At 43.8% G+C, this 27,053-nt stretch overlaps 1 protein-coding gene across 2 annotated transcripts in view; it reads right to left on the bottom strand.

Moving 5' to 3' along the window:
• ZNF516 (zinc finger protein 516) overlaps positions 1–27,053 on the bottom strand; it is a 97,628-nt gene that overhangs the window by 32,936 nt on the left and 37,639 nt on the right. For both annotated transcript variants that reach the window (XM_082258082.1, XM_082258083.1), the window contains exon 3: positions 4,703–6,145. In XM_082258082.1, coding sequence (XP_082114208.1) covers positions 4,703–6,145 — 1,443 coding nt within the window. The remainder of the gene's footprint in view (positions 1–4,702; positions 6,146–27,053) is intronic.

Here is a 27,053-nt window from a genome sequence, read left to right as displayed (position 1 = left end):
CTGATCGCTCTCAATTCCAATATGTTTATGGGGAGTGAGGATTCCTCCACCGACCAAGGGCCCTGGGCAGACAGGTTGCCCAGGACTCCACCCCAGCCCGACAGGCTGGCATCCGTGGTAAGTACTGTCCACAGTAACGGCCGGAAGGATTTTCCGTCCATCACAGCCGGTGACTGAAGCCACCACAGAAGATCCATTCTGGTTTGGTGACTCAGAGACACTCTCAGGTTCAAGGACTGAGGGAGCCTGTCCCATCTAGCCAGGATCTCCACTTGGAGAGACCTTGTGTGAAACTGCACGTATCGCCTTGAAGGCTGACACCATCAACCCCAGGGACCGCATACAGGTCCTGAGTGATGAGGATTCGTTTTCCCTGAGGGCCCTGACCTCGTTCTGTAGGGTCCGGAGCTTGTCCTCCGGCAGTAACACCTTCGCTTGAGCAGAGTCGCGAACCATTCCCAAATATGGGAAAAGAACCAAAAGGAGACAAGGTCGACTTCTGCACGTTGATGGTCCATCCGAATTCCTGAAGCGTCTGAACTGTAGTGGACAGATGTGCACTCGATTTTAACAGGAGATCGTCCAGATATCCCAAGACCGCAATGCCCTGTGCCCGTAACAGGCCCAGAATGGGAGCCAGCACTTTGGTAAACACCCTTGGAGCCGAAGCGAGACCGAAAGATAACGCTACAAACTGATAATGTTCCTCCGCGATAGCGAATCGGAGGTACCTCTGATGCCTCTCGAAAATGGGGATGTGTAGATATGCATCCTTCAGGTCGATACTCACCTGGACTCAGGGAGGCTACCACCGAGCGAAGCGATTCCCTGCGGAACTTCCGAACGCGTACAAAGCGGTTCAGAGCTTTTAAGTCCAGAATAGGACGCACCTTGCCCTCCTTTCTGGGCACAGTGAACAGATTTGAGTAAAACCCCCGAAACCTGTCCCGATGAGGCACCCGGACGATCACCCCCTGGGTGAGGAGATCTTGCACCGCCTGATGCAGGTCCTGTAACCGCCCTGGGGTCAAATGAAGATTTGAGGGAAAGAATCTGTCCACCGGCCGCGAAAGGAATTCGATCTTGTAACCTGATTGAATGATTTCCTGAACCCACCTGTCCAGAATTCGGAGCAGCCAAGGTTGGAGGAAACCGCGCACACATCCCCCCACCCCTGAAACGGGTGAGGGCGCCCGCCCAGGTTTGCCCGCCCAGGGCTTTCTCTGGCCACCCTGGCCCTTGAAGGGAAGGAGGGGCCCCGCTTACCGCGGAAAAACTTGCCCTTAGGATTCTGGGGCAGCAGAGTGCTCCTACCCCCAGTGACCCCTTTTACCAATTCATCCAGGGATTCCCCAAACAGGCGAGACCCCGCATAGGGGATGTCAGCCACCGTTTTCCTTGCCGACCAGCTTTTCAACCATATCAGGCGACGGATTAATCACCGCGGCACTGGACAGGCGCGCAGCTAATGGGGCCTCATTCAAGGCCGCATCGCACAAATACATGTCTCCTTGATAGATCTGGTCCACCATCGCCACAGTAGTAGGGGGAGCAGAATCAGCCACGAGGGTGCGTCTTAGCACCTTGGTCCAATCCGCCACAGCCTGAGCCGCCATGACAGAGGCGAAAATAGGCTTTAGCAGGGAACCCACCACCATGTAGGCAGGGCGGGCAAGGGATTCCATCCTCCTAGCCGTAGGATCCCTAAACACCGGAGAATCTTCGGTGGGTACCAGAGTGGCCTTGTTTAATCTGGCCACAGTGTGATCCACCTGAGGGGCCACACACCAGCGCGAATCCGTAGGAGACGCAAACGGATAAAGGAGTTGAAACCACTTAGGCACCACAAAGGTGCGTTTTAAATTACGCCATTGATCATTCACAGTAGCGTGAAACTCAGCGGGGCAAGGGAACACCTGCGCTGCCTTGCGGGTCCTGTGTGTACCAAAAGAGGACACAATGCCCGGAGGATTGGGCTCATCCTCTAAATGTAGTGTTTCCTTAATGGCAAGAATTAGCGCATCCATAGCTGCGCGGTCCTCGGCCGTCCCAGGGGGGGGGGGGAATCATCCACCCCTGCAACCTCCGGCTCCCCCTCAGACAGAGAAGAGCGAGACCCTTCAAAGGGCACGCCACCTACGGCAACCATATCAGATTCAGAATCAGAAGACAAGGAAAAACGAGGCCTTTTCCTGTCAGCACGTTCAGTCATCAGAATATCCACTTTGGACACCAACGTCGCCACTGCAGCAGACAAAGTAGACAGAGCAGAAGATTCAGAGGAACTTGAATCCCCCCACTAAGGCTGTGGAAAATTTGCTGTCCTGAGATTCCATAGTAATATATTTTTTTTTTTTTTAGGTACTGGCCCTTTAAACGCGCCGCGGACCCCCGCAGCACACCGCTACAAGACTGTGACAAACAGACCCCTGAGCAGGATAAACTGATAGCCAGAAGTATTTGCACACAAAAAAAGGACAGCAGACAGGCCCCCCACAAGTGTTACCACCGCAGCCGATCTCTTCTGAACCGAAGGAGGAAGTGATGTCACCGCAAGAGACTGAACTGAGACTGCAGGCCAGGGAAAAATGGTTGCCTATAGAAAGTAATGGGAGGCTTCGGGAAAATGGCCGCTGACATGTGCTCTGAACGAACGTTTTGCCACACACAAGATGGCGCCGCAAGGCGCCAAAACACACCACATTCAATGCTGTATAAGCGCCCACAGTGATGCCAGACATGCTGCCCACATCTAAAATGGCGGACCGGCGATGTTTAACCCCGCAACGGTCGCCACACGTGTCTGTGCCTCCAAAAAGCACCCTAAAGTGACACAGGAGAGGGACCCCCACAAACACACACAGCTCTGAGAATAAAACCCCGCAGGGACTGGGATCAGGGAGCCCAAAAACGCACAGACATGGGATAACACAGACACACAGGACTGCCAGCCCCAGACAGAGGCCCCACACAGAATGTACTTACCTGCACCCGATGGCGTGGGGTGCCTCTCATCGACGGGAAACCGCCCACCCTAAGATGGCAGGGGTGCCATCAGCCAAAAACGCAGGACGCTAACAGTGCACGGAGAACCGTGGGGAGACGTCCAGGTGAGGTAGCCACCTCGCAGGCTTGCATCCCTGAGGATAGATGGGTCGTTTGCGAGGCCAGGGCGAACACATAGCCTGCTAAACGCTCGATGGCGGGCTGGGATTCCATCAGGCCCTCTGTCCTGGAAACCCAGGATGACCAGTCCGACTCCCAGCTCCGCAACGCCTTCATCATCTAGAAGAAGTGACTAACTAAAAAGCTGAGAAATAAACAACTAGTAAATGTGAAGAAAAAAAACACATTCCCTGAAATAAAATCATAAAGAAAAAAGAAGAAGGATGAGACTGTAGCCCCAGCACAGGGAGAGCCTATCTCACTCCTAACTTGGCAGAAGACAAACTGAGTTGGGATGGCTGATTGCAGGGGGGTATTGGACCAGTGGGACAGCCCCCATAGGTGTGTCTATGTAAATGCTTTGTTTTTAACAAGTCTTATGCCTAGCTTGCTCCTATGGATAAGAGGTCAATACCCATTGGTGAAGACTGTATGAGTGGGTGGCGACTGTCGGAGGACGTAAGAGAAATCCTATTTTGCAGTAACTGTATTCTAAAACTTGCAGCCTACAGCCAGCAAGACTAGAAAAGAAGGATGTCTGGTGATCTCGATCAAAGGCCAAATGACATTACCTAGCTAGACAAAGCATGCCAGAAGTTGAGTTTAAGCTGAAGCCAGAGCTTTGCTTTTAGAATTCAATTAGGGCAGCACAGTACAGTACTATACTACACTGCAGTTGTATCACTTTGCACTGAACAGAGGTATCTGCAATCTATGGGCCTGCATCTCCAACCACCACCATGGTCTAAACACCTTTGCTAAGGCCTACAAGGATGCATATAGAACACTTTCAAAAACACTTGTTTGCTTAGTGTGTTATGTGCTTAAGATGAAAGACTTTAAATTTCTACATTTATATATATTGGGTTTAACCAAGCAAATTTGGTTTGGGGCTACAAGGTAGTGGGAGGATAGAAAGGGGCATGTGGAGTCAGCTTTAATGTCCGGTATTCGCTTTTTGGCCAGGCTAACTACCCCTGTATCAGGTTTATCTTAAACTCTAACTGGTAAATATGCCATACATATCCATGTCCATGGGATGTTCTAAGTATTAAGGCCCGTACACACGATAAGAAAATCTGAAGGGACAATTCGTCCGACGACCGATCTGCTGATTTTCGGATTGTTAGTATGGAGCTTTCGACAGCCGACTCAGACTTTTCGTCTGAAAAAATCCTGATGTGCAGGCTATAAAATTTTTATTGTCCGTTAACACAACGTCCGATTTTCGTCTCATTAGTACAGTTTTCGACGGAAAGAAATCTCAAGAGCAAGACTAGGCATGCTCAGAGACGAAAGAATACATACAAAACAATCCAACACATCACATCAGACTAGCATGCCACAAAAAACGGACGACAGATCGTTCGATAATCTGTGTGTAGGGGGCTTAAGAAGTGATATTACAAAGCAAAAATGGCAAAGTTACATACATAGAATAAAATTATATAATTCACTATAAATCCATGTTCAATGTTTCAATTTTACAATTTACTACATTTGAATTTTAATGGCAGAACAAATTGAAGCAATTTACCTGCATTATCCAAATTATTGTTATTGGCTCCCCAACTTTGGTACAGTGTAGCTAGGTCCTTTGGAATGTAGGTCTTAAAGATATTTAAAATGTCTAATTTCTTTTCATGGCCCTCAGGTGCATGTTCTTGTTTTACTGGTTGAAAAGGCGAAGAGGCACCCGTTGCACTTGACTGAGTTTGCAAAACAGAGCTTGACCTGGATCCAGCACTACAGTTGGGCGCTGTTCCAACTTCATTTATATTCTTGGCCTGAGATTCCCTTTGAGGCACTAGAGGGCTCTCCTGTTTAACATGTGGATCTACTTTATGAAATGGAAATTGTGGTTGTGACAATGTGAATTTGGTTTTAATTGCATCAGGCAAAGAAAGTTTATTTGGAGATGCATAACTAGGCACTCCCTGGGAAATTAGGTATTTTTCGGATTGTTTACTACTAGAAGGCTGCAAAATTTGTCTTGATACAGATGTTAGAGCAGGTGTGTGACTTCTGCTGTAGCTTCCAGCTTGGTTCAGTTTAGGGCTTGAATCATATTTAGCCTTTGACACAGGCTGTTGTACCACTGAACTGTATTGCTCCTGAGCATGTGCCACTTTGGGCTGTCTTTGTGCATTCAAGCTTGCCGATTTAGATCCATTAAACCCACGAGAGTTTTCACGCACCTGAGATCCACAAGTAGCCTTTGAAGTGTTTCCCATTGTTGCAGGGCTGCCTTTAGGTGCTGAAGGCACATTAGGCATCTGTGTACGCGTGAACCTGGCAATAGGCAATGGTTGGCAATCTTTGCCACCAAGTGCTGGAGGAGGACCGGTGCGTCCATTTCTTACAAGAAAAAGCACATTATTTTTTAAATGTTTAAACCCATTTTGTTGAACCCACTGTGGAGCCATGGAATTGCAACTGACTTTATGCCAAATTCTTTTGTGCATCCACAAAACCTCAGGATAAAAAGTTTTATGACTACAGTAGGGACATTGATGAATAACTAATGCGGCCTTCAAAGATTCAGTAGCACTCTTACTACAAAACTCCTCTCTACTTGATTTCTCACTTAGATCCAGTGGAATAAGACCTTCTTTAACCACAGTGGTAGCGTCTTGTGCTGAACACTCCTTAAGTAAATCAAGTGCCATTCCATTTGGATGCATTTTCTCAGATGCCAAATGTTTTTTCTTGTCGACAGTCTCAGCATTATTTTGCACCACAGAAATCAATGTACTACTGTTCTGGATAGCTTTGTGAGGGTCTATGTTGCATTTTAGAGCTGGTACTTTCAAATCTTGCAAAAATTCACTTTTCACAAATGGAGGATTTTGCACATCCAATTTAATCTGGTTATCGTCACATTTGCTGGCGTCTTCAGAAACAGATTGATGATGGCTTGCTTTCAAAATCTCCATTGGGGTATCTTCACCAGAAAAGTCATGGTGGTAGGATTTCATACCTAAAATTATAAAAGTCAAATCAATACAAAGGATCATTAAATCGAAAACATACAATTTATTTAAAAAAAAAAAATGTCAACAATGGGACCAAACCTAGCTTGGAATGTAGCCTGAAAAACGTTGTCCTCTTTTTACAGGAGTTACGATTACCGAACCATAAATTCCTTAAGAGACAAGTTACTATAAACAGCACGCAATCAAAAATCCACTTTAGGCTGCCAAAAAATGGATCAAACTTGATCCATTTACAGCGGTTCCTATCAATGCGAAGTTGACTCAAAGATCAACATCTTATTAATGGGCTTGCTGTAAAATTTTGCTTCGATCAGCACATGCAGACAATCAGCTGGAACAACGGTTCACGTATTCTGAAGGCAGGGAGTCCCGCTGTCAGAATACAATGACACAGCAGGGAAGATTGTGTGGATGGGGGGGATCTGTTCAGTTATTTTCATTCAGCCCATTGGCTGATGCATGGCCAGCTTTAGTCCCGTGCACAGAATGTCAAATCGAATGCTGCACTTTGATGCGATGCAAATAGTAAGTCCTATGTTGAGCTTAATCATAGTGTTAAAGTATAACTAAAGGCAATTTTTTTTTTTTTTTTTTAGTTTTGGATAGAGCACAGAGGGATTAGAACATCTGTAAGTTTTTATTGCTGTCTGGGCCTCTGTTAGTGAAATTCACCCTCTTGATTTGTCCTGTTTACCATTATCATTGAAAGTAAAAAAAAAATCCCAAACTTTGGGTTGTCCCCAGAAAAGGAGAAATCTTCCAAAAGGGACACTAGTTCTGGGGACCTGAGGGTCCCCAAGGAATTCCCTTAATTTGCAGGGATTTCCTCTCAATTCCTGATTGGTTGTGGGCTAGGAAGTAAAGGGAAATGTCTGCAAAGGGATACAGAAGGCGAAAAAAAAAAAAAAAAATCTGACAAGGGTTATAACCCTTCCTTTCTCCAAAATGAAAAAAAAAATGAAAAAAAAAATTATTGCCTATAGTTCTACTTTAAGTGGTTCATTTTAAGACCCATAAACGTGCAATCAGCTGAATGTGCTTTTGCCTATACAGTCAAATGGTTTTAGTTTCTGCTTGCACTGAAGGGGAGAAAGGGCTTAAGAGACTGATGCTGAAGTAAAGCCAAGCAGTCAGTGGTTCTGCTTAACTAATTCCCGCAAATGGGCATACCTGTATATTCTTGGGCTTCAGTGGTTCTACCAGGATTATGCCTGCAACTCCCTAAAATGAATTATTTCTTTGTTCCCTGGCTGTGCACAAGAAGGGTTTAGAGAGCTGAGGAAAGTGTAAGGGAGAGAAAATGAGAGATCTGTGATTTTTGTAATCAGTCAGAAAGGAAGTTGTCAGGGCTACCACTGCAAGCTCAGGATTTCAGAGCCAAAAATACATTGTCATGTCAAAGGGTGTAGAAGCACACTGTATTTCTGACACATTAAAAGTTATTTTCATTTGAATTATGTTTAAAGTTCTATTAAATGGGACTAACTACTACTAGATATCATGTTTAAAAGGGATAAAACATCATATGCCTCAGAACAACAGGTCTGTCCAATACTTAAATGTGATTTTGACAAATGTCAACATAAAGTGATTGCTGAAGTCAAATTTTAGGTTAGTTTTTTTCTTTTATAATTTTTTTTTCAAACTATACATTGCCTAAGAACTTTCCCTGAATGGTTATGTTAGCAGGCAGCTTCTTGATGAAGAGAATACGGCTTCATGATTAGCACTTATGCCATGCAGCAATGGGGTTCTTAATCCCAATGCGAACACTATATGCAAGTAGTTTGAATGTTCTTTCTGAGCTTCTGGGGGTTTCCTCCAGGTACTTTGGTTTCCTACCACACTCCAAGACATGCTGGTAGGTTAACTGGCTATTGTCTAAATTGGTCTAAAACCCCCAACTGCAGCTTCTTATGGCAGACCCTGGTAACACTGTTGAGCAGCTAATGCAACTCTAGTACAAATTTCAGACATGGAGTGACAGAAAAGGGAAGGTTCCGATGTTAGGAGTGCAGGGAAGGTTCCGATGTTAGGAGTGCAGGGAAGGTTCCGATGTTAGGAGTGCACCAAAGAGCTCAGCAAAGTCAAGGTGTTAAGAACGGGAAGGGACAATTCGTTATAAAACCAGAGTATGAAATCTACCATATCCATGTTTAGTTTTGAAAGTTCACACTTTTTTGCTATCCTCAGCACTAATTAATATTGGTAATTCTGAGGTAACCACACTTGTAATGAGTACAATCTCTGAAGGCTCAAGGCCTCCAATGAGCTTACAATGGATTATCTGTGGGAGGTATGCCCTTTTCACAAGATCAGCTTTATCTGTAAAAGGCAGCTATATAGAATGACTCTGCACAAGACCTATACCACACTGTTGTCAAGCTTCTCTATATCAATTTTATGACTGGAATTGCTTTTACTTAGGCACTGTGCCTGAAATGTGTTAGATGGTATCAAAAGAACAGCAATAGCAATGACCCCATAAGCTGTGCAAAGAACAGCTAGAGCTCAAGCCTACTTGTCTCAGTCATTTAGGTGTTATTTATGCGAAATATAAAACTGTTCATGATGACCCAGAATGACAAAAGTGGCCCTCCAATAAACCCTTTTGTAATCTTCACTGATTGATAACAAGAAAACATGTATTATTAAACTGCATTCCTGGTATATGAACGTTTTTCATTAGGCAAGTTACTTTTTACAGAAAAAAGCTTTTGTTGCTTATACGTGGGACCAAAGAAACTTCATGTAGTGTAACAGACAATATTCCCAATTCCTAGGTCCTCAATGCATTAGTGACTGTTTTTCTCTGCTCTCCGCAGGCTTTGCACTGCACATAATACTACCAATGTAAATGCATGGACTGGATACTACAGTTCATAGTCCAGGCATAAATGTAGTTTTAGGTCTTGATGTCTGCACAGCTCCTGCTACAAGAACTTGAAACAAAGTTTCTGGTTAGTATCAGCATAGCTCCAAACTATCCCTCATTTGGAAGGACTGTCCCTCCCTTGAGGCCAAATCTTTCTGTCCCCCATGTAGCTTCAGTTGTCAATAATTTTGGTCTAATGTGTACATCTTTATACAAAAGGCACCATTTTACTACCAAAATGGGTATGCTGTACTAAACATTATACAACCTCTATATTACTGCATTCGATATAAGCCAATATAAAAAGGAAAAAACTATGTCAAAAAACACTTGTGCGGATTAGCCACTCTATTTCTGCATATTAGATCTTTGTGGTCTATATAATTGGGACTGTGGAAGCCGGGTGGAAAAAAAATTCAAATGATTTAAAAAAAAAAAACTGATTTTTTTTACATTTTTATTAAAAATGTATTTTAATAAAATGCTTTTGGAGTAAAAATGTATCTAAAGATAGAACCATTTAAGATACTTTATTCATTTAGTTTATTCAGCATGAAATGGAGCTTCTTTATGTAGCATGGCTGCATATTCTACAATATTTAAATTTTTGGTAAACTCATTCAATGAATCCAAGCTCTGCAAGCCAAGATCACATGCAATGCATTGATGCATTCACAAAATTTCACAGTAACCATGAAAGAAAAAAAAGTTCAGTAATATTCCTTTATCAAATTGTTTTGCAAATCTATGTACACTACAAATTGTATGATTGAATGGGTTCTGATATCGCAGTTTTCCTAACCTGACAGCTTATTATTCTAAATAGGAAACCATTTTTTTTAGCAAATATTAACTATTCTAACCACCAGCAAGAATAAGCCCTTACATTTAAAGAGCACCTGTCATTTCAGATCCATCATGGCAGCCCCCGTTAGCGGGCATCCACTCACCTGCCGCCACATTCCTCATTTTGTTGTGTCACTGCCACATCACCAGCCGTCCAATTAAAGTGAATGGGACTGTCGGTGAGTCAACAGCGGGTCAGAGGAGGAGCCGCTGCGGGACAGAGATGACAGTTGCTTTATAAAAATTATGATTTAAATCAAGCCTTTTTACCAGTAATTTAAATCAAATCCACTCTGTGTGGAAGGGATGGGGCCCTCTTCACAATTTCAGAAAAGTGGAAGGTATGATGAGTATCAGTAACTATCCATCAATAATTTTGCTTACGGTTTAGAACAACACCAGTGAGTTATCTTTTTGCTCCCAATTGGCTTGGTTTAACTGGAGTTTCTCTACAATTTCAATACACATTTTCCACATCAATAAGGGTAACTGCCTGTAGTAGTACATCCACTTAATTTATCACTTCCAAAAAAAAAAAAAAAAAAACAGTCATTTTCTGACCGTTAATTGCAATCTAGCCTCCAAATATATTCTTCAACATGTAGGTGTTGCATTTAAATTAACCTTAACCCAACCCTGACACTACCTGTAAACCTTAAGCGAAATATATACTTATATAAAATATAAACTGTGCGTCACCTACAAGGGGAACCCCTGATCTCTGCCACCTACTAGTAGACCCTTGGCCTCTTCTATGCTCTCCAGGGTTGCCTAACCCCGCTATAGGCAAGAATGCTCTCAATTTTTTTCCCTCCAAATAAGAAAACCTGGGCTGAAATCAAATAATCTCATCAACCGTACAGGAGCTTTTCACGTTCATTTTACTTATAAGCATCTTATAAGCCCCCACTCCAGCCAACTGCTCATCTCAGGAGGAAAGATACAAAATACCCTGATGTGTACATCCTCTGGCCAAAATCGTATTCACTGCTGGCTGTGTTTGCACAGAGAGCCCTCATAAAAGTGTGTAGAGCTGTAGAGTCTTGCCATGCCCCCACTTCACAGTCCTTCTACAATCCAAAGAGTGCCTTTGTCTTGTGAAAAATACTGTAAGAGAACCTGCTCTGCAAGAATATGTCCTGTGAATGCAACAAATATAAGTGCGTTTGCCTCTGAGAAAAATTGAAGAGCGAGAGAGAACAGGTAACGGTCTAAAAACCTCATATCCAATGTATATTCTAGAGTTGTCTAGGTGTCCCTCTTTCTGCTGACTTTTCAGGAGAACACTGGTTTAGGGACTTTTTAGGTTGCGCGACAACACCAGAGGACTCAAACCAGCTAGCACAGAAAAATTAATCCTCTGTCAAGTCTCAGGCAACTGTCTATGTTGCCTGGCTGGCAATTCAGCTCTAGTAAAAAAAAACACAAACCAGCTTGTGGTCCATTTTCAACCAACAGCGGGCTTTAGTCACTTAGCCAGTCTAGGCTCGGGAAAGATCCCAACCATATGGTCGGTATCTACCCAGAAGCTTGGGCCACCACCTTGCTCAGCAATCCACTGAGAGCCTAAGCCAGCCCCTCCCACCCCCTCCACAGTCCAGTGCACCAATGAGCGCTGGAAGGGAGAGCAGACTTCTCTTTTAAATGCTAGCAGACCAGAATATCCATGCTTTTTTCTAAACTACAGCTACTAATGCATGGCTACTTTACATTTACAAGGAGCTTAAAACTTTCAGTATTCACGTTATCATAAAAAAACAAGCGGAGTACCTCTACTATTGATTCTACTAATTCTGCGAATATTGGAAACAAACCTCATTAACAAAATCATGGTTGCCAACTATCCATAAACCTATGGACAGTTTGTAATGAACAGCCTAATTTCTTCTGTCCATAAACATCCATTGGACAGGAGAAGTAGTCCGTAAATTTAGGGATGGCTGCCTTCCCCCCTGCCAACCCACACTTCTATCCCCATATACAGGCCATGCTGTGCTCTAGGGAAAGGGAATGTGAGGGGGGAATTTGAAAAACAGCAGCCGAAGCTACACTGTGGCTGCATGATTGATGCTGCTGCCTAAGCCACCAGATAAAAGCCTAAGGTGAGTAAACACTGAGCAGTGCCTATGACAACTCTCACCATCTCTCTCCCTCTCTGTTCTTCCAGGAGCTTGAAAAGCTTGCTCAGTTGAAATAATATATATTTAGCACTTAGGCAGACCATACAGTGATCATTGTTTTTCATTCAACCAGTGGGTTTAACAAAAAAAAAAAAAAAAAAAGGATAGGATTCCCCATCCACACACTCGATGTGGATGAGGGAACCCTTCCTGCTGTGGTTTTGTATTATGGAAGCTGGGAGACTTCCCCCATCATCAGAATACAATGATCAGTGTTGCTAGCAGCACTGATTGGTCCAGAAAAACCCGATGATCTGGTCATACAGAAATCAATTAGTAGATTGACATTGGTGCACCAGCCTGCCTACACATGGATTGAAATTCGAAAGAAAGCAACAGAGGGTAGAAAACCTGCTATGGCCACGAAACAAAACATCACAGTAGCAGCATGTGAACTTTCCCAGCCCTGTGTTGCCAACCACCCATAAATATATGGATGATCTGTAAAAAAAAAAAAAAAAAAAAAAAAGCCATTTCTCTCCTGTCCATAAATGTCCGTAAAAATCCCCTTTTATGGTATGCACCCTTCTGGAGCCAGCTGATTAGAGAATTGCTGGACCTGGCCTCGGATCAGGCAGCGGAGTTGGTCCAGGTGTGCACCAGCGCAAGGACATCACAATGCTTAATCGGGTTTGGTTTATTTTATCACACCCCGCCGCATGAGTGGAGACTGAGCCCGGTGGCACATGCGCAGTTAAAAGCCAATGACAAGAGGATTTATTTAAAGCCTTTTCCCTCCATACACCCACCAGTGGTGAAGGTATGTGTATGGGGGGAACTCTGCTAGACTCATGTAAAGGACTCCTCTGCTGTAAGGGGTGATTCTGCTGACTCTGATGTAAGGCAGTGACACTCTCTGGTGGCTCTAAAGTTTGGAGACACGAATGTAAGGGGGGACTCTGCAGACTGATGTATAGTGGGAATGTTGGGGACTTTGATGTAAGGAAGGACTCTGGGTGTTATTGTGGTGCTCATCCTGACTGCTGCACTCGATATGTTGTTTTGTTTGCAAATTACTCCTAAGTTGCTAGTTCTAAAGAAGCTCTTCTTTAAAAGGTAGGCTCAGTAAGGCATGCCATACACTAGTCTTTTTTTTTTTTTTCCATTCAACTAGTGGGTTGAACAAAGAAAATTAATTGTGGATGGGGAATCACTCCCACTGAGGTATTGTATTGTGAAAGCAGGGAAACTTCCCCTCCATCAGAATATATTGATTAGTGATGCCATCTATAGGTCCCTGCTAAACTGGCTGACTTTCGATCCATGTATGGCCAGCCCAAGACAAAAAATATCCTTTTTATATATTAGCAGAGACCCTAGAGAATCAAATAGCGGTAGTTTCAAAATTTTATGTCACACTGTATTTGCACAGCGGTCTTTTAAAAAAAAAATTATCTGCTTGGGTAACATTTTGAACAATGATTTAGATACCTATAAATGATTTAGATGTTACAGTCAACTGAAATTCAATTTTAAAAACTTTCCCCTAGAGGTAAGTTTATAAACAGTCTTACTTTTAGGTGCCTTGGAAGCAGCCTAAACTTTTGCCATTTAGTTAATATCAACGTTGGCTCCATCCCAATGGTGTAATTGGCACATGCTCAGGGTTCTCTGCATTCATGAACACTGAATGTGCGGTGATTAGGAAGAGTGCCATGCCATGATAGTGACACTCGTGTCCATGCGTAGAAAAGAGTCACATACTCCTGGCCATTCAAATGGCAAGAGCGCACAAACCTGGAGGGCTCGGCTTGAAAGCCAAGTCTATCATAATGTGCTAGTATGCTGTGAATAGTAGCACATTATGGCATAAAACTGCACTGCATTTTACGTAGAGTGTACTGCCACTTTAAACTCAACTGTATTTTTTGTTTTTCCTACTGTAATTAAAAAACAGAATTTAAAATGTTGCCCTTTTTTTGTGTGAAGTGAATCTTAGTGTCCTAGAACACCTTCAATGTCTTTACTAAACACTAGAGGTGGATTTTTTTTTTTTTTTTTTTTGGCTAGGTGTTTTTTTTCTTTTCATTAAAACTCACTTAATCCTCAGCTCTCTCTTGCATAGTAATGGCCTCTGGTAAATTCTTTGCCTCCAAAACACTTTTAGGGAGTGCTGGATGGCTGTGTGCTGTGGTTTAATCAGCTACATCACTGTAGGACAGTGCTTGTGTGTGGGCCAGGAGATAGAACTACAGCTTGCAGCAGGGGAAGCAGACATTAGCTGCAAAAGAGTGTTCAAGGAGAAGGCCGTTTTCTGGAAAGCTTTTTTTTTTTTTTTTTTGCAGTGACACTTTAAAGACCATTTCTGATCTAAAAGTATATTTTAGATGAAGATCAGATGTTATTTTAGAAGCTATGGAGAAATCCTGAAAATTCCAAAGAGTCATAAGCTTTTTCCATTAATGTACTGAGTGCTGCATTGTGGGGGGGATAGAAGAGCCACTCAAAACCTAGAAGTTTGAGGTTTCAATTAAGGATTCACCAGTGAGTCAGAGAGATTGGCAATGGTGTCCAGGCCATTTTTGATGCATCTTTGCAGTTGTGGTTTTGCTTGGAATAGCTCTTTTTAAAAATTATTTTAAATGTAAATATTTTAAAGATCATTTTTAAATTAACAACAAAATACCTATGAAAACCTTTGTGACAAAAAATAATAATTTAACAGCAGCAATATGACAGCCTACTGTACATATATGAAAGGTATGTTTGATATATGTGGTTTATGTTAAACTGGATTTTTTTTTTTTATTATTATTAAAAATCATATATTGAATCTAAAATTTGTATAATGGCAGCAATTATCATTCTCGAATTACACAGACAGAAAAACGAATTTGGGTGTGAAGTTGCCTCCTTTTAGTTCAATTAGAAAAACAGATTTAAGCAGCTTCCCATGTAAACCATAAATAAAGAAAATAAGAAAACCATGGAATTCTACTGCCACTTGCTGGCTGACTCAATGAACAACAATTTAGAAATAATTCCTACATACACTCAATACAACACATACAAAAAAAAAAAAAATCTGGCTTTAGCCATCTAAAAATAGGAAAACCCTTTAATATTTATTTAATGTGACTTTGTCCATACTGTGAATAAGCCTATTTAACGTAAAGTAGGATAGCTGCTTAACTGGGGTTTTAAAAATTAGACAGAAGACAACACAATATGGCTATGAAATCAAGCAACCAAGCATACAAACGGTGGCCAAATGAAAAATGGGATTTTTGACTTACGGTAAAATCCATTTCTCTGATGTTCGTTGACTGACAGCTCCTGTCATTCTTGACCATTGGGTTACACTGCCCCCTACAGGAGTAGGAAACTAGGCAGGAAAAAAAAACTTCTGGCTACACCCAGGGGGTATACACTCTCTCTCTGCTATAGTTACTCAGTTTTGTTACAAGCAGTGTCAGAAGAATCAACTCCAAAAGAGGGGTGGGTGCTGTGTTCGTCAATGGACATCAGAGAAATGGATTTGTAAGGTAAGTCAAAAATCCCATTTTCTCTTTCGCTCTTTGACAGACACAGCTTCTGTCATTCCTGACCATTGGGACGTCCCAAAGCAACATGAGGGGTGGGAAACAGCAAAAAATTCCCAAGGCTAAACATTAGCCAACCAGACAACAGGGGCTCAACCAAAACTGGAGCCCACCTGAAGGAAACAATACACCCTCAAAGAGCATCGGGTCCTCAGCAGCCTGAAAAACATTGCGGCCAAAGGAAGCATCCGCAGATGCCAACACATCCGCTTTATAAAACTTTGTAAAAGTGTGCAACAATGACCAGGTGGCTGCCTTGCAAACCTGCATCACTGACAGTTGATGACAGAAGGCCCAGGAGACACTAAGCGCCCTAGTACTGTGTGCCTTGACAGGGAAAGGAGTAACCTGACCCCTGATGGAATAGGCCTGAACCAAAGGTCTGACCTTTGCGAGGTCCATCCATGAGTACAAAGAGTCGGACTTCCTGAAAGACTCTGTAGCTGCCAGGTACACCCTAACTGCCCGGAACACATCCAAGGCAATTTCCTTTGGATGTTTAGGCCTGGGACACAGGGAAGGCAACACAATGTCTTAATTCAAATGAAAGAAACCACCTTAGAAAGGAATGACAGACAGGGGCCAAGTACCACCTTATCCTTGTGATCCCAGATTAGGTGAACGACAGGATAACACCGCCAGTTCCGACACCCTGCACGCAGAGGTGATAGCCAACAAGGCCACCTTCAGGGACAGCGTAAGCAGGGGAATCTCCTGAACATTTTCAAAGGGAGGCTTCTGTAGAGCTGAAAGCATCAAGTTAAGATCCCAAGGCAGCAACGGAACCCGCACTGGAGGAACCAAATGTCGGACATCCTGAAGAAAAGTACGCACCAGCGAGTGTGTGGCCAAAGGTCATTGGAAAAAATCTGCAAAGGCTGATACCTGGCCCTTGTTGGTAATCAAGGCCAATATCTGTTCAACCACCCGTTGAAGGAAGGTTAAGATCCGAGCCACCGCGAAGCAGCGAGGATGACCTCCAAGAGACTCACACTACACAATGTACGTCTTCCAAGTTCGATGGAAGATCTTCCTACAAGATGATTTCCTAGCTTTTAACAGTGTAGGAATCACCGACTCAGATTTACCTCTATCCTTTAGCACCTGGCGTTCAACAGCCAAGCCGTCAAAGCCAGCGACTGTAAAGCAGGATGGAAGGTCCTTTTGACAACAGATCCTCCCTGAGAGGAAACTTCCAAGGAACGTCGGAGACCAGCCAAACCAGATCGGCATACCAAGCCCGGCGAGGCCAGCCTGGAGCCACTAAGATGACCAGAATTCTTTCTGCCTCAAACCTGTGTAGAAGTCGTGACAGAAGCTTGAGGGAAGGCATAAATCAGACGATACTGATCCCACAGGACCACCAGTGCGTCTGTGGCATCTGCCAGAGGATCCCTTGATCGAGCCACAAATCTCTGCACCTTTCTGTTGAGCCGAGATTCCAACAGATTCACCTCGGGGTGCCCCACTGCAGACACAGCTGATGAAACCCCTCCAGATGAAGGGACCACTCCCCTTGGTCCAACGCCTGTCGAGGCAATTGGACTGAGGTAATCTGCCTGCCAAATTTCCAGCCCGGGAATGTGCACTTCCGAGAGGGCCAAAACAAACCATTCTCAGAGGAGCGGAGGCGAGATCAAAGGGTAACTCCACAAACTGATAATGCTCCTCCCCCAGCAAAGCGGAGAAAACGCTGGTGACTGGCACATATTGGAATGTGAAGGTAAGCGTCCTTGGATGTCGATAGAGGCAAAAAAATCCCAGATGCAGGGATGCCACCACCATTTAAATGGACTCCATTCTAAACTTCTGTACCCGCACAAAGCAGTTTAGCACCTTGAGGTCCAGGATTGGACGCACTTTGCCTTCCTTCCTGGGGACTGAACAGGTTTGAAAAAAAAACCCCTGAAAACGTTCTGAAGTCGGAACCGGGACAATCACCCCTTGAAGGAACAGGTCTTGTACTGCCCCAAACAGACACTTTGTGGACCCACTTGTCTTGCACCAGGGAAGTCCACGGGTCAGGAAAACAGAATAGACAACCCCCCCCCCCCCCACTCTGATACAGATGAGGGCGCACCTTCAAGCTGAAGGAGCTTAGTTCGCGGGTCTGGAGAATCCCGCTCTCAGTTTGCCCGACCAGGTTCGTTTGGAGCTGCCAGAGGAGGCCCTGAAAAGCTTTGAGCCCTTGACAGTCAACCCTGTGGGACGAAAAAAACTTCTTATGAGCCAAGAAGGAAGGTCCACATCTACGACGTGGTTCCTTACCCTTAGTAGCCTGTGGAAGAAAGGTACTTTCCCCCCCTCCTGTGGGACCTTTAATGATGTCATCCAGGGTAGATCCAAACAGACGATCTCCTTGAAAGGGAAGATCAGTCTAGGCTTTTATTTTTATTAGAGAAGTCTGGTCCGCAGACCAGCATTTAAGCAAAAAAGACATGCCTAAGGGCCACCGACAAAACCAAGAGGCAAGCCATCAGGGGAGCGGCATCCAAGGAGGCATCACAGATAAACTGCAACCCCTGGACCAGCTGGTTCACCAGCTCAGCAAAGGGAGGAGGAAATTGTTCACCCTCCAGGTCAGGGCGTAGGAGTTTAGCCCACTTGGTCACAGATTGCAAAACTAGGGCAATGATAAATACCGGCCTCATTGCCGAACCCGCTAATGTGTACATAACGCGGGCCACAGCCTCCACCTTCCGGTCAGCCGGATCCTTAAAGGCCGGGGACTCTTCAACCAGAGTCATGGTTGCCTTGTTTAATCTGGAAATCGGAGGGTCCACCATAGTCTACTTCTTAAGAAGGGACTCCTCATAGGGGGTAACGCCTAGTAAAGAGCTTAGGAACCCCACAGAGATGCTTTGGTCGCCCCCACTCTTTAGCGACACTTCGTCAAAAGAGGCGTGGAAAGGAAACACCTCTGCCACTCTGGATGGCTTGTGAGTGCCAAAGGGTACCTGCGCCTCCGTCGCAGCTTCAGCTACTTCCCTCTTCAGGGTCTCGTGCACAGATACAATCAGTGCATCTACAAACGCCTTTTCTCGCATGGTCGCAGACATGGAGGAATCATCCTCACTATCAGGGAACTCCAGGAGTGTGGTCGCAGACCCAGCAGGGTGATCCACGTCCGCCAAATCAGATTCAGGACCTGATGAGACAGATGAGGCAGGGGAAGGCGAAGGAAGGCGGGGGGAGAGGGGTTTATGCTAGCCCGTCACCCGCAGCCTCAGAGATGGGGTCAGGTGGGGAGACGTGCTCCAAGGACTCCATGAATCACCAGGGGGACCCCACAAAAAGTGTAACACACTGCTAAGGGACAACCCCTACCATGCTGGCAGAACCAACCGAAAACCAAGCACAAGGCACAGAGCGATATTCAGCAGAGAGATAGAGGACCCTACCAGACTCACCACCTGCCAACACAAGCACCTGCAAGCACCCAGAAATTCTACACTACACGTGCGGCTATCAAGAAGCTAAATGATCCAGGAGTCAGTACCAGGGGATAAGGAGGGGCTCCCACCTCCGAAATTGCCACCCACAAGGCTTCACAGTCATGGCTGCCCCTATTTTCAATGGTAAACCACAAGAAAATGGCCGCCGGACCACACAACCATGTCCGCCGTGTATAAAAATACACAGGCTATAACAAAAATTGAGGCACCACGAGGCATACAGGGACCCAGAATGGGGGGACCAGGCCTCACTGCAGGCAGGGCAACCCCCTGGCCCCCATCGCCATTCGCACCCTGCCCCCACCCCAGGAAGGTGGCCAGACCAGGAAGAGGGACTTGACAAGGGGGGGGTGCCTGTGGAAAGGAGGGGAACCCGGGGGTCCAACCGTCCCGAGGGGCACACGTTCACCCCAAAACCCTCCTGGGGTAGAGGGGAGGGGGACAACTACTAACCATACCAGGAACCAGGTGGGCAACACTCCAGACAGATCCTCCTCTCCATCAAAAGGGGGACTGTCGGCCAGGAGAAAGGCTGCGACTCAGGCCGAGGGCAGGTCGTATGCGGCCTAGCGTGGAGCTGAGGTCTGCGCACGTTCGCTGGCCAGACTGGGGTGACCACTGGATCTAGATTATCCAGTCCGGCAGTTGATAGTAGATCTCACAGGAAAAATCCAGGAGGAAAAAATTTTCTATCTAAAGAATTTTGCCAGGACCAGGCAGAAGAAAAACGGGTGACTATAGCAGGGAGAGGGGAGTATACCCCTTGGGAATGCCCATGGGTGTAGCCAGAAGTTTTTCTGCCTAGTGCCCTACTCCTGTAGGGGGAAGTATATCCCAATGGTCAACAATGACAGGATCTGTGTCTGTCAATGAACAAAAAAGAAACAGGCTTTTTTTTTTTTTCCTTGAATTTTTACAAAACGCTGCAAAATGGCAGCACAGGGATAAGGCACCTATTTGCTGTTGTATATGCAGTATATTCATCTTAAGTCAATGTGTATTTATGAATATAATGATTTGCAAAAATTGTAGGCATACCAATACAGACATGCAATATATTCAGGTTTAGAATAACAACTTTACCAAAGAAGACTACTTTTGTCCACCGACAATTGTTTTAGCAGTAATTTTAAACATCTATGTGGTTTTAAAGAATAACCCTTACAGATGGTGCTGTGGTTTAGAAGTTTTATTAGAATGCTATTCCTTCCCACTGCTATTCAACAATGCTGGACAAAGAAGATGGACTTCTGGCTGGATGGACAGGGGGCTGTGGGAGGCTGTGCATTATTTACAAACCGCATCATTCATTTTATTAGGGGACAAGTGCACTGGGTGCCCTGGAGGATTAAACAAGACTAACTTCTGCTGAATGTTCTTCATTAAGCAAACTTAGTTATTTTTTTGACCCATACAACCCATTTCCTTCATTGTTTATCTAATCTTGGTGTGGATTCATCAACACACATGTTATGGAGTGAAAAAATGCCTGCAATTATTTAGCTGTCATCATAGGATTCTTTGCCACCTAATTGTACAGCATGTCCTGGTTCTTTGAAGATGTCCAGTACCAGAAGAGCTGGTGACAATGCTCAAACTCTTTGAAATCTAGCAGTAGGAGTTTCCCACATCACTTGAAATCCCTCGCCAGTAATGGTAGACCCAGTGAAATTTATTTTAAAATCAACTTGTACTTCCTCTTGTGTTCTTCTCTCCAATATAGTCAGGTAATAATAACCCACACCTGGCTTACGGACTAAAATAGCCAACTCAAACTATTCTTAAGAGGTCATTATACCGGAGTTACTTTTTTTTTTTTTTACACGAATATGTGGTAAGTAAAATGGTGCACATGTTTGTTCAATAAAACGGTCTATTACTAATTGAATGCAAATCTAATTACATTAAGAAATATTATTCACGCAGAAATTCAAAAGTCCTTTTCTCACAACATATCTGTAAACCTAAATAAAAAAAAAGTTATGAGCAGAAAACCAATGAAAAGTGGTGTTTTACACTAGGGACCTTTTGCTTTTGGGAGAAAACCCTGAGACACAGTCACTTCAGCCATTCAGGACAAAGGGACAGTGCTCCAACCCACTATATTAACCTTGTTAGCAGTTCTCTCCTGCTCCTTCCTTTGACTTAGCAAGTGACCGTGCCTAAATGCTTTTGGGCATGGGCAAATCAAAAGACCTCCTATGAAGTGCTCAGGTCTAGCAGCCAATCACTAGGCCCAAGCACTGTCACATGGCAGAGTGATGTCACCCTGCAAAGGGCATTTTTGTGCTAGCTGTGACAAAAGGAGCAGGGGGGGAATCACTAGCAAGGTAGGTTTCAGTGAGGTGGGGGGGGGGGGTTAATTGAAGTGGCCTCTGAGGTGTCTTCGATTATAGACATGCAGCAAAAAGGAGTAGACTAGCATAATCTTGCATTAGAACATCATTATGACAAAGAATCCAATTTTTAGAACCTTGCATAAAAAAGGCATCCTGGTAAAAACCTTCAGTGCTTAAAGTGATTGTAAAGTCTCTTTTTTTCAATAAATAGGTTATACTTACCTGCTCTGTGCATATGGTTTTGCACAGGGCAGCCCGGATCCTTCTCTTTTTGGGTCCCTCGTTCCTGCTCCTGGCCCCTCCCTCCTATCAAGTGCCCCCACAGAAAGCAGCTTGCTATGGGGGCACCCGAGTCGAGATGCAGCTCCGTGTGTACATTCAGACACAAAGCTACTGTTCGGCCCCCGTCCCCTCTCTCTCCTGATTGGGTCACTGATTTTGATTGACATCTGAATCTCAGCCAATCAGGAGGGAGAGTCCCATGACGGCTGAGGGACTTGTGGACATCGCTGGACAGAGAGGGGGCACAGGTAAGTATCAGGGCTACTGGGGAGGCTGCTACACACAGAAGGCTTTTTATCTTAATGCATAGAATGCATTAAGATAAAAAAAAAAAAAACCTTCCTGACTTTACAACTCCTTTAAGACAGAGTTCTAGTGGAAACCTGTATTGAGAAAATATTCATTCTTATATATGCGGTCCCCTCCATTGAAAAATGCCAATTACCTAACTGTAATGCTCATCCAACAACTTCACTGGTTTATGAGTCACTGACTAGGAACATGTGTGCCGATCAGATGTTTAATGCCTCATGAACACATGACATTTCTTTAAAAAGGACTTGTAAAGTCAGAATGCATTAAGATAAAAAGCATTCTGTGTGCAGCAGCCTCCAGAGCACCCCTAATACTTCCATGTGCCCCAGGAGGGAGGGGCCAGGAGCTCCAGCCAGGGACCCTAGAAGAGGACCGGGCTGCCCTGTGCACAGAGCATGCAAGTATAATATGATTGTTATTTAATAGAAAAAAAAAAAAAAAGAAAGACATTACAATCACTTTAACTCGCCTACAAGCCACCTACTGTCAGCAGCTTTTTGGCCATAAAAAATGCCTAACGCTTGTAAAAGTGTGTGTAACGTGTTTAGACACATTTACCAACGCCAAGTGTTCGGGAGTTAATTCGTTTTAGTTTGTTCTGGCCACTGAAATAAATGAACGCTCAAAAGCTAAACGCGCCTAGCTTCATCGAGCATTTAGACGTGTTTACAGGCAATCAGTTTTTTTTTCTGCCAAAACACTGCTGCTCCTGCGTCGACTGGTGTAGGGTTTTTTTCTATCCCTGCCTCTAAACTCTCCTGCCACTAAATGCCTCTAAAAAGCTTGTGTGTGCATGGACAAATAGGCTAAAAAGCAGGGGAAAACCACAAAAGATAATTAACCACTTGCTGACCGACATATGTATAAAACATCCTCTAAGCTAGGGGTTATTACAAAACCATAGCCGCAGCCATAATCTTGCTACCATTTTTTTTAGAACTGGCCATTGTGTAAAAGTGATCACTTTTACAGTGATGGGAAGGGCTGATGAAGATGGTGGCGATTCCCTGTGCTCTCCCTTTCCTCTGGGGAGCCTGTATTCGTGTTAAGCAGTTGGGATAGCTTCCCACAGAGGAGCTGTAGCAAATTGGTTCCCTGATCTTCTTCGTAATTTTGTGATGAATGAACTCCGAAACAGTGATAATCTGTGTTTGGTTAGTTTCTTTGGAGGGCAGGGCAGGTGTCTAACAGACCCCTGATGTCTACATAAAGAGGACCCGTTAATGCCCTAAGCTAACCCAAGAGGGCTTGTCAGGCCCCTTGTGATAGCAATAAAGTTAAATGGAAAATAAATTTTGTCCAACGTCACCTTAGACTGTTGTTTGTACCTTCCTCTTTAAAATAATTTTTTTTTTTTTTTAAAGTTTGGAAACAAAAAAAAACCCCAATCCCCTCACGCATACACGCAAACGCACACAAGCGTGCAAAGGTCTGGCACGCATATGTAAACAGTGATTGCACCACACCTGAGGCTTTGCCACAAATGTCGCAGTAGGGGCAATAATTCTAGGGACAAAATTCACAATTAACTCTAAACGTATAACCTATAAAAGCTTTTAGAGTTTAACCTATGGGCAACTTTAGGCACCCTACTTTCTCGCCATCTCACTGTGTGCGCAATTTTAAATCCCGACAGGTTTGGTATCGGTTTACTTGAAACAAAATCATCTTTAGTATTTAACAAAAAAAAAAAAAAAACTGGGTATAACACATATTGGGTTTGTGTGCACTAAACTTCATTTCAGTTTATTTTTACCTGAAAATTTGCATTTGGTAAATGGCTGCATAAGTATTGTGTGGCTTAAAACATTGCAACAGCCACAATTTTATTCTCCATTTTTACTTACAGAAAGTATATTATGTTTGGGGGTCCCGTGTAATTTTCTAGCAAAAAATGAAAACTGTTTATGAAAATTTAAAAATTAGCCGGGCAGGAAGTGGTTAACCCATTAACATTTCTTTGGGGTATGGAAGGAAATTGGGGTATCCGAAGGTAACCCGAACAAGCAAACTCCATGAAGGTTGAAGCACTATATAATATAAACAAACACACGCATGGTAGCAGCTGATAAAATATGAATACAATTTGATGAAAATACACTAAATTATGTTAGGTGTATATCTTATATTAAAGTCTATTCTCATTCCTCAGCAAACATTTAGCTCCAAGTATATTAAATAAAAACACACATTAAAAAAAAAATCGTAAGGAATGAAAACAATGACTTTTTGTATCATACAAAACAAATTAAATTTGCAAGCTCACCCGCTAGCCCTTAGTAAATACACAAGTGTTTACAGTTTAAACAGTTTTTAGCCACGTTGGTAGACATGAGATTTCACTACTCTATAGCGTTATGCATTAACTAAAGCGGGGAGTGTTTTTGATTTTAGAAACCTTCTCCAGTAAACAAAAAGGGAAAAATAAAAATGGATTTAGCTTTAACCACTTGCCGACCGCCGCACGACTATCTACGTCGGCGGTCAGCCCCTCACAGGCAAACTAATGTAGGGCTACGTTGCTTGCTTGTGAGGGTCTAGGGAGCGAGCGCGCTCCCCCGGGGGCGCGCTCCCGCTCCCGTGTGGTCACGGACCCCCCCGCGCGTGTGACCAGCGGACCCGATGTCCGCCGGTCACTCGGCGATCGGCGGGGGAGAGGGAGAATGTCAGGCAGCTTGTGTAAACAAACTGCCTGTCATTCTCCTCGCTGCAAAGACACTGATAAAACGGATCTGGTATGTAGATCCGTTGATCAGTGTCCTTACAGCTAGAGCCACAGCCAATCACAGTAGAAACCACGCCCCTAGGGACACACACAGCCCCTCCCTTCCAAATAAAGTTAACCCCTTCACTACCAGTGTATTTTTACAGTAACAGTGCATATGTATAGCACTGATTACTGTAGAAATGTCACTGGTAACCCCAAAAGTGTCAAAAATGTCAGTCAAGGTTCCGATCTGTCCGCCGCAATGTCGCAGTACCGCAAAAAAAATCGCAGATCGCCGCCATTACGCGTTAAAAAAAAAACAACAAAAATTACAAAAATCTTTCCCTTTGTTAGTAAACGCGATAACTTTTGCGCAAACCAATCAAAATACGCTTTTTGCGATTTTTTTTTACCAAACATAGGTAGCATAAAACAAATTGGCCGAAAATTTTTAAAAATTTTGATTTTTACATTTTTTTTGGGGGGAATTTCATATAAAAAAATGTGAAAAATATTGCTATTTTTGCAAAATTGACGCTCTTTTTTTGTTTATAGCGCGTGATCAAAAAATCGCACAGGTGATCAAATACCACCAAAAGAAAGCTCTGTTTGTGGGAAAAAAAGGACGTCAAATTCGTTTAGGTACAGCGTCGCACGACCGCGCAATTGTGCGTTAAATTCACGCAGTGCCGAATCGCAAAATACCCCCTGGTCGGAATGGGGGTAAAATCTTCCGGGGCTTAAGTGGTTAAGGGCAAAAGAAGTTTTTAGTTAATTCTGGAAAAAAAAAAAAAAAAAACTTTAGAAGCAAAAATGTAGAAACATGAAAAGGAATTTTGTTTTGCAACCTTCACAATTGCTATCATTTAGGGACACTTGTGCTTTTCTGCATGTTCACCACTAGATGGCGTATGTCTACATTTTATGTAGGCACGCTAAATACGCTGTTACACTGTTCATCAAACCTGTTCTATACGCATGCCAACAAAATTAACTGCTGGTGGGGCTTGAAGGCTGACACAGCAGGTAAATGTTTGGTATTATTCTGAAGCTAGTTTTACACTAAACAAGGCACTATGAAATTGTATTCAAAACTGTACTGTACATTGATTTCACCATTTCTCTCTTTATGGTGGGTTGTAGAATGTTATAATCCTTACATGAGTGCTCTTCAGACAAGTATTTTTTTTTTGTCTACAGACAAGCATCACAAAAAAATAACTAACTATTTACAAGCAGCCACTTGCTAGCTTTTGCGAATATACAAACTACGCATTTATGTTGAACAATGATAGGGAGGTGATGTGAGGCACTATACTTCTCATGCAACATTGCTCTCTTACTAAAGATTTCATAAGACTATTCTACTATTCTTTAAAAAGTAGAAACAGCTAACTACCCTGTTCAAAAACATTCTTCCGATTTATCGGTCAAATGTTTTTATATTCCAGAACAGGAATAAAGTGAAAGTGTTTAAGTGGAGAGACTTGGTGGATGTGCTCCCTTATCTAGAAGGGGGTTACAGTATGTACAGTCATCTGTCGGATTCTGTCCATCGGACATGCTGGAAAGCCAGCATCCAGCATTCGGACAACAGCTGCCAATGCTGATCTGTAAATTCTAGAGGCGGGGGGGGGGGGGGGGGGTTTGCATTGGGCGGTTGCTGGTTCTCCTGCCAGAATGCAATAACACAGAGAAGAAAATCGCTGCAGCGACATCGCTTGTGTTGACATGGCGATCGCTTTATTTCATTTAGCCCAGCGGGGAATAAACCTTAGGCTTTAGTCTATAGGACAAGTGCAGTGGGACATAGGTGACAGAAACATGACAAGGGTTTAACCCTCCCCTTTAAAATAGGCTAAATCTAGTCTGAGCAGAAACTTTAAATATAATTAATAAACTTTTTTGTCTCGGTTTTTGAAGCTTGGTGGGCTGCTAATAGGCACATTACAACCAGAACAATTTGTTGTCAGAAACCCACTTTACTGGGAAATACTTGCTGCGGACTTTTAATATTAGGTCACCTACAGATCTCCAGGAATTCCGCAATGTCGGAACCACAGCCGATTTTTTAATCGGCTCTTTGGTGCTGCCACCGCAATTCCTTGTAAGGGAAACCAGCAGTAAAGCCTTGCGGATTCACAGCCAACGAAGCTCACTGCGCTTTTTGAATGGCCTGGCGGCAGGGGAAGTAGGTGTGGGGTCAAAGTTCTGGGGCAACCTCGCTGCATCAAAAACAGGCACCCAATTCCCCCCCAAAAGGTGCCAAATACGACAACGGGGGGGGGGGGGGCATTTGAGCAAACAAGCAAACATTTTGGGTGGAGCTTAAAGCGGAGTTCCACCCATTT

The sequence above is a fragment of the Pelophylax lessonae genome, assembly GCF_965119305.1.
Source record: "Pelophylax lessonae genome assembly, chromosome: 5".
Classification (NCBI taxonomy): Eukaryota; Metazoa; Chordata; class Amphibia; order Anura; family Ranidae; genus Pelophylax; species Pelophylax lessonae.
Note: the sequence above shows the minus strand (reverse complement) of the source record. Positions and strands in the feature narration are given on the sequence as shown.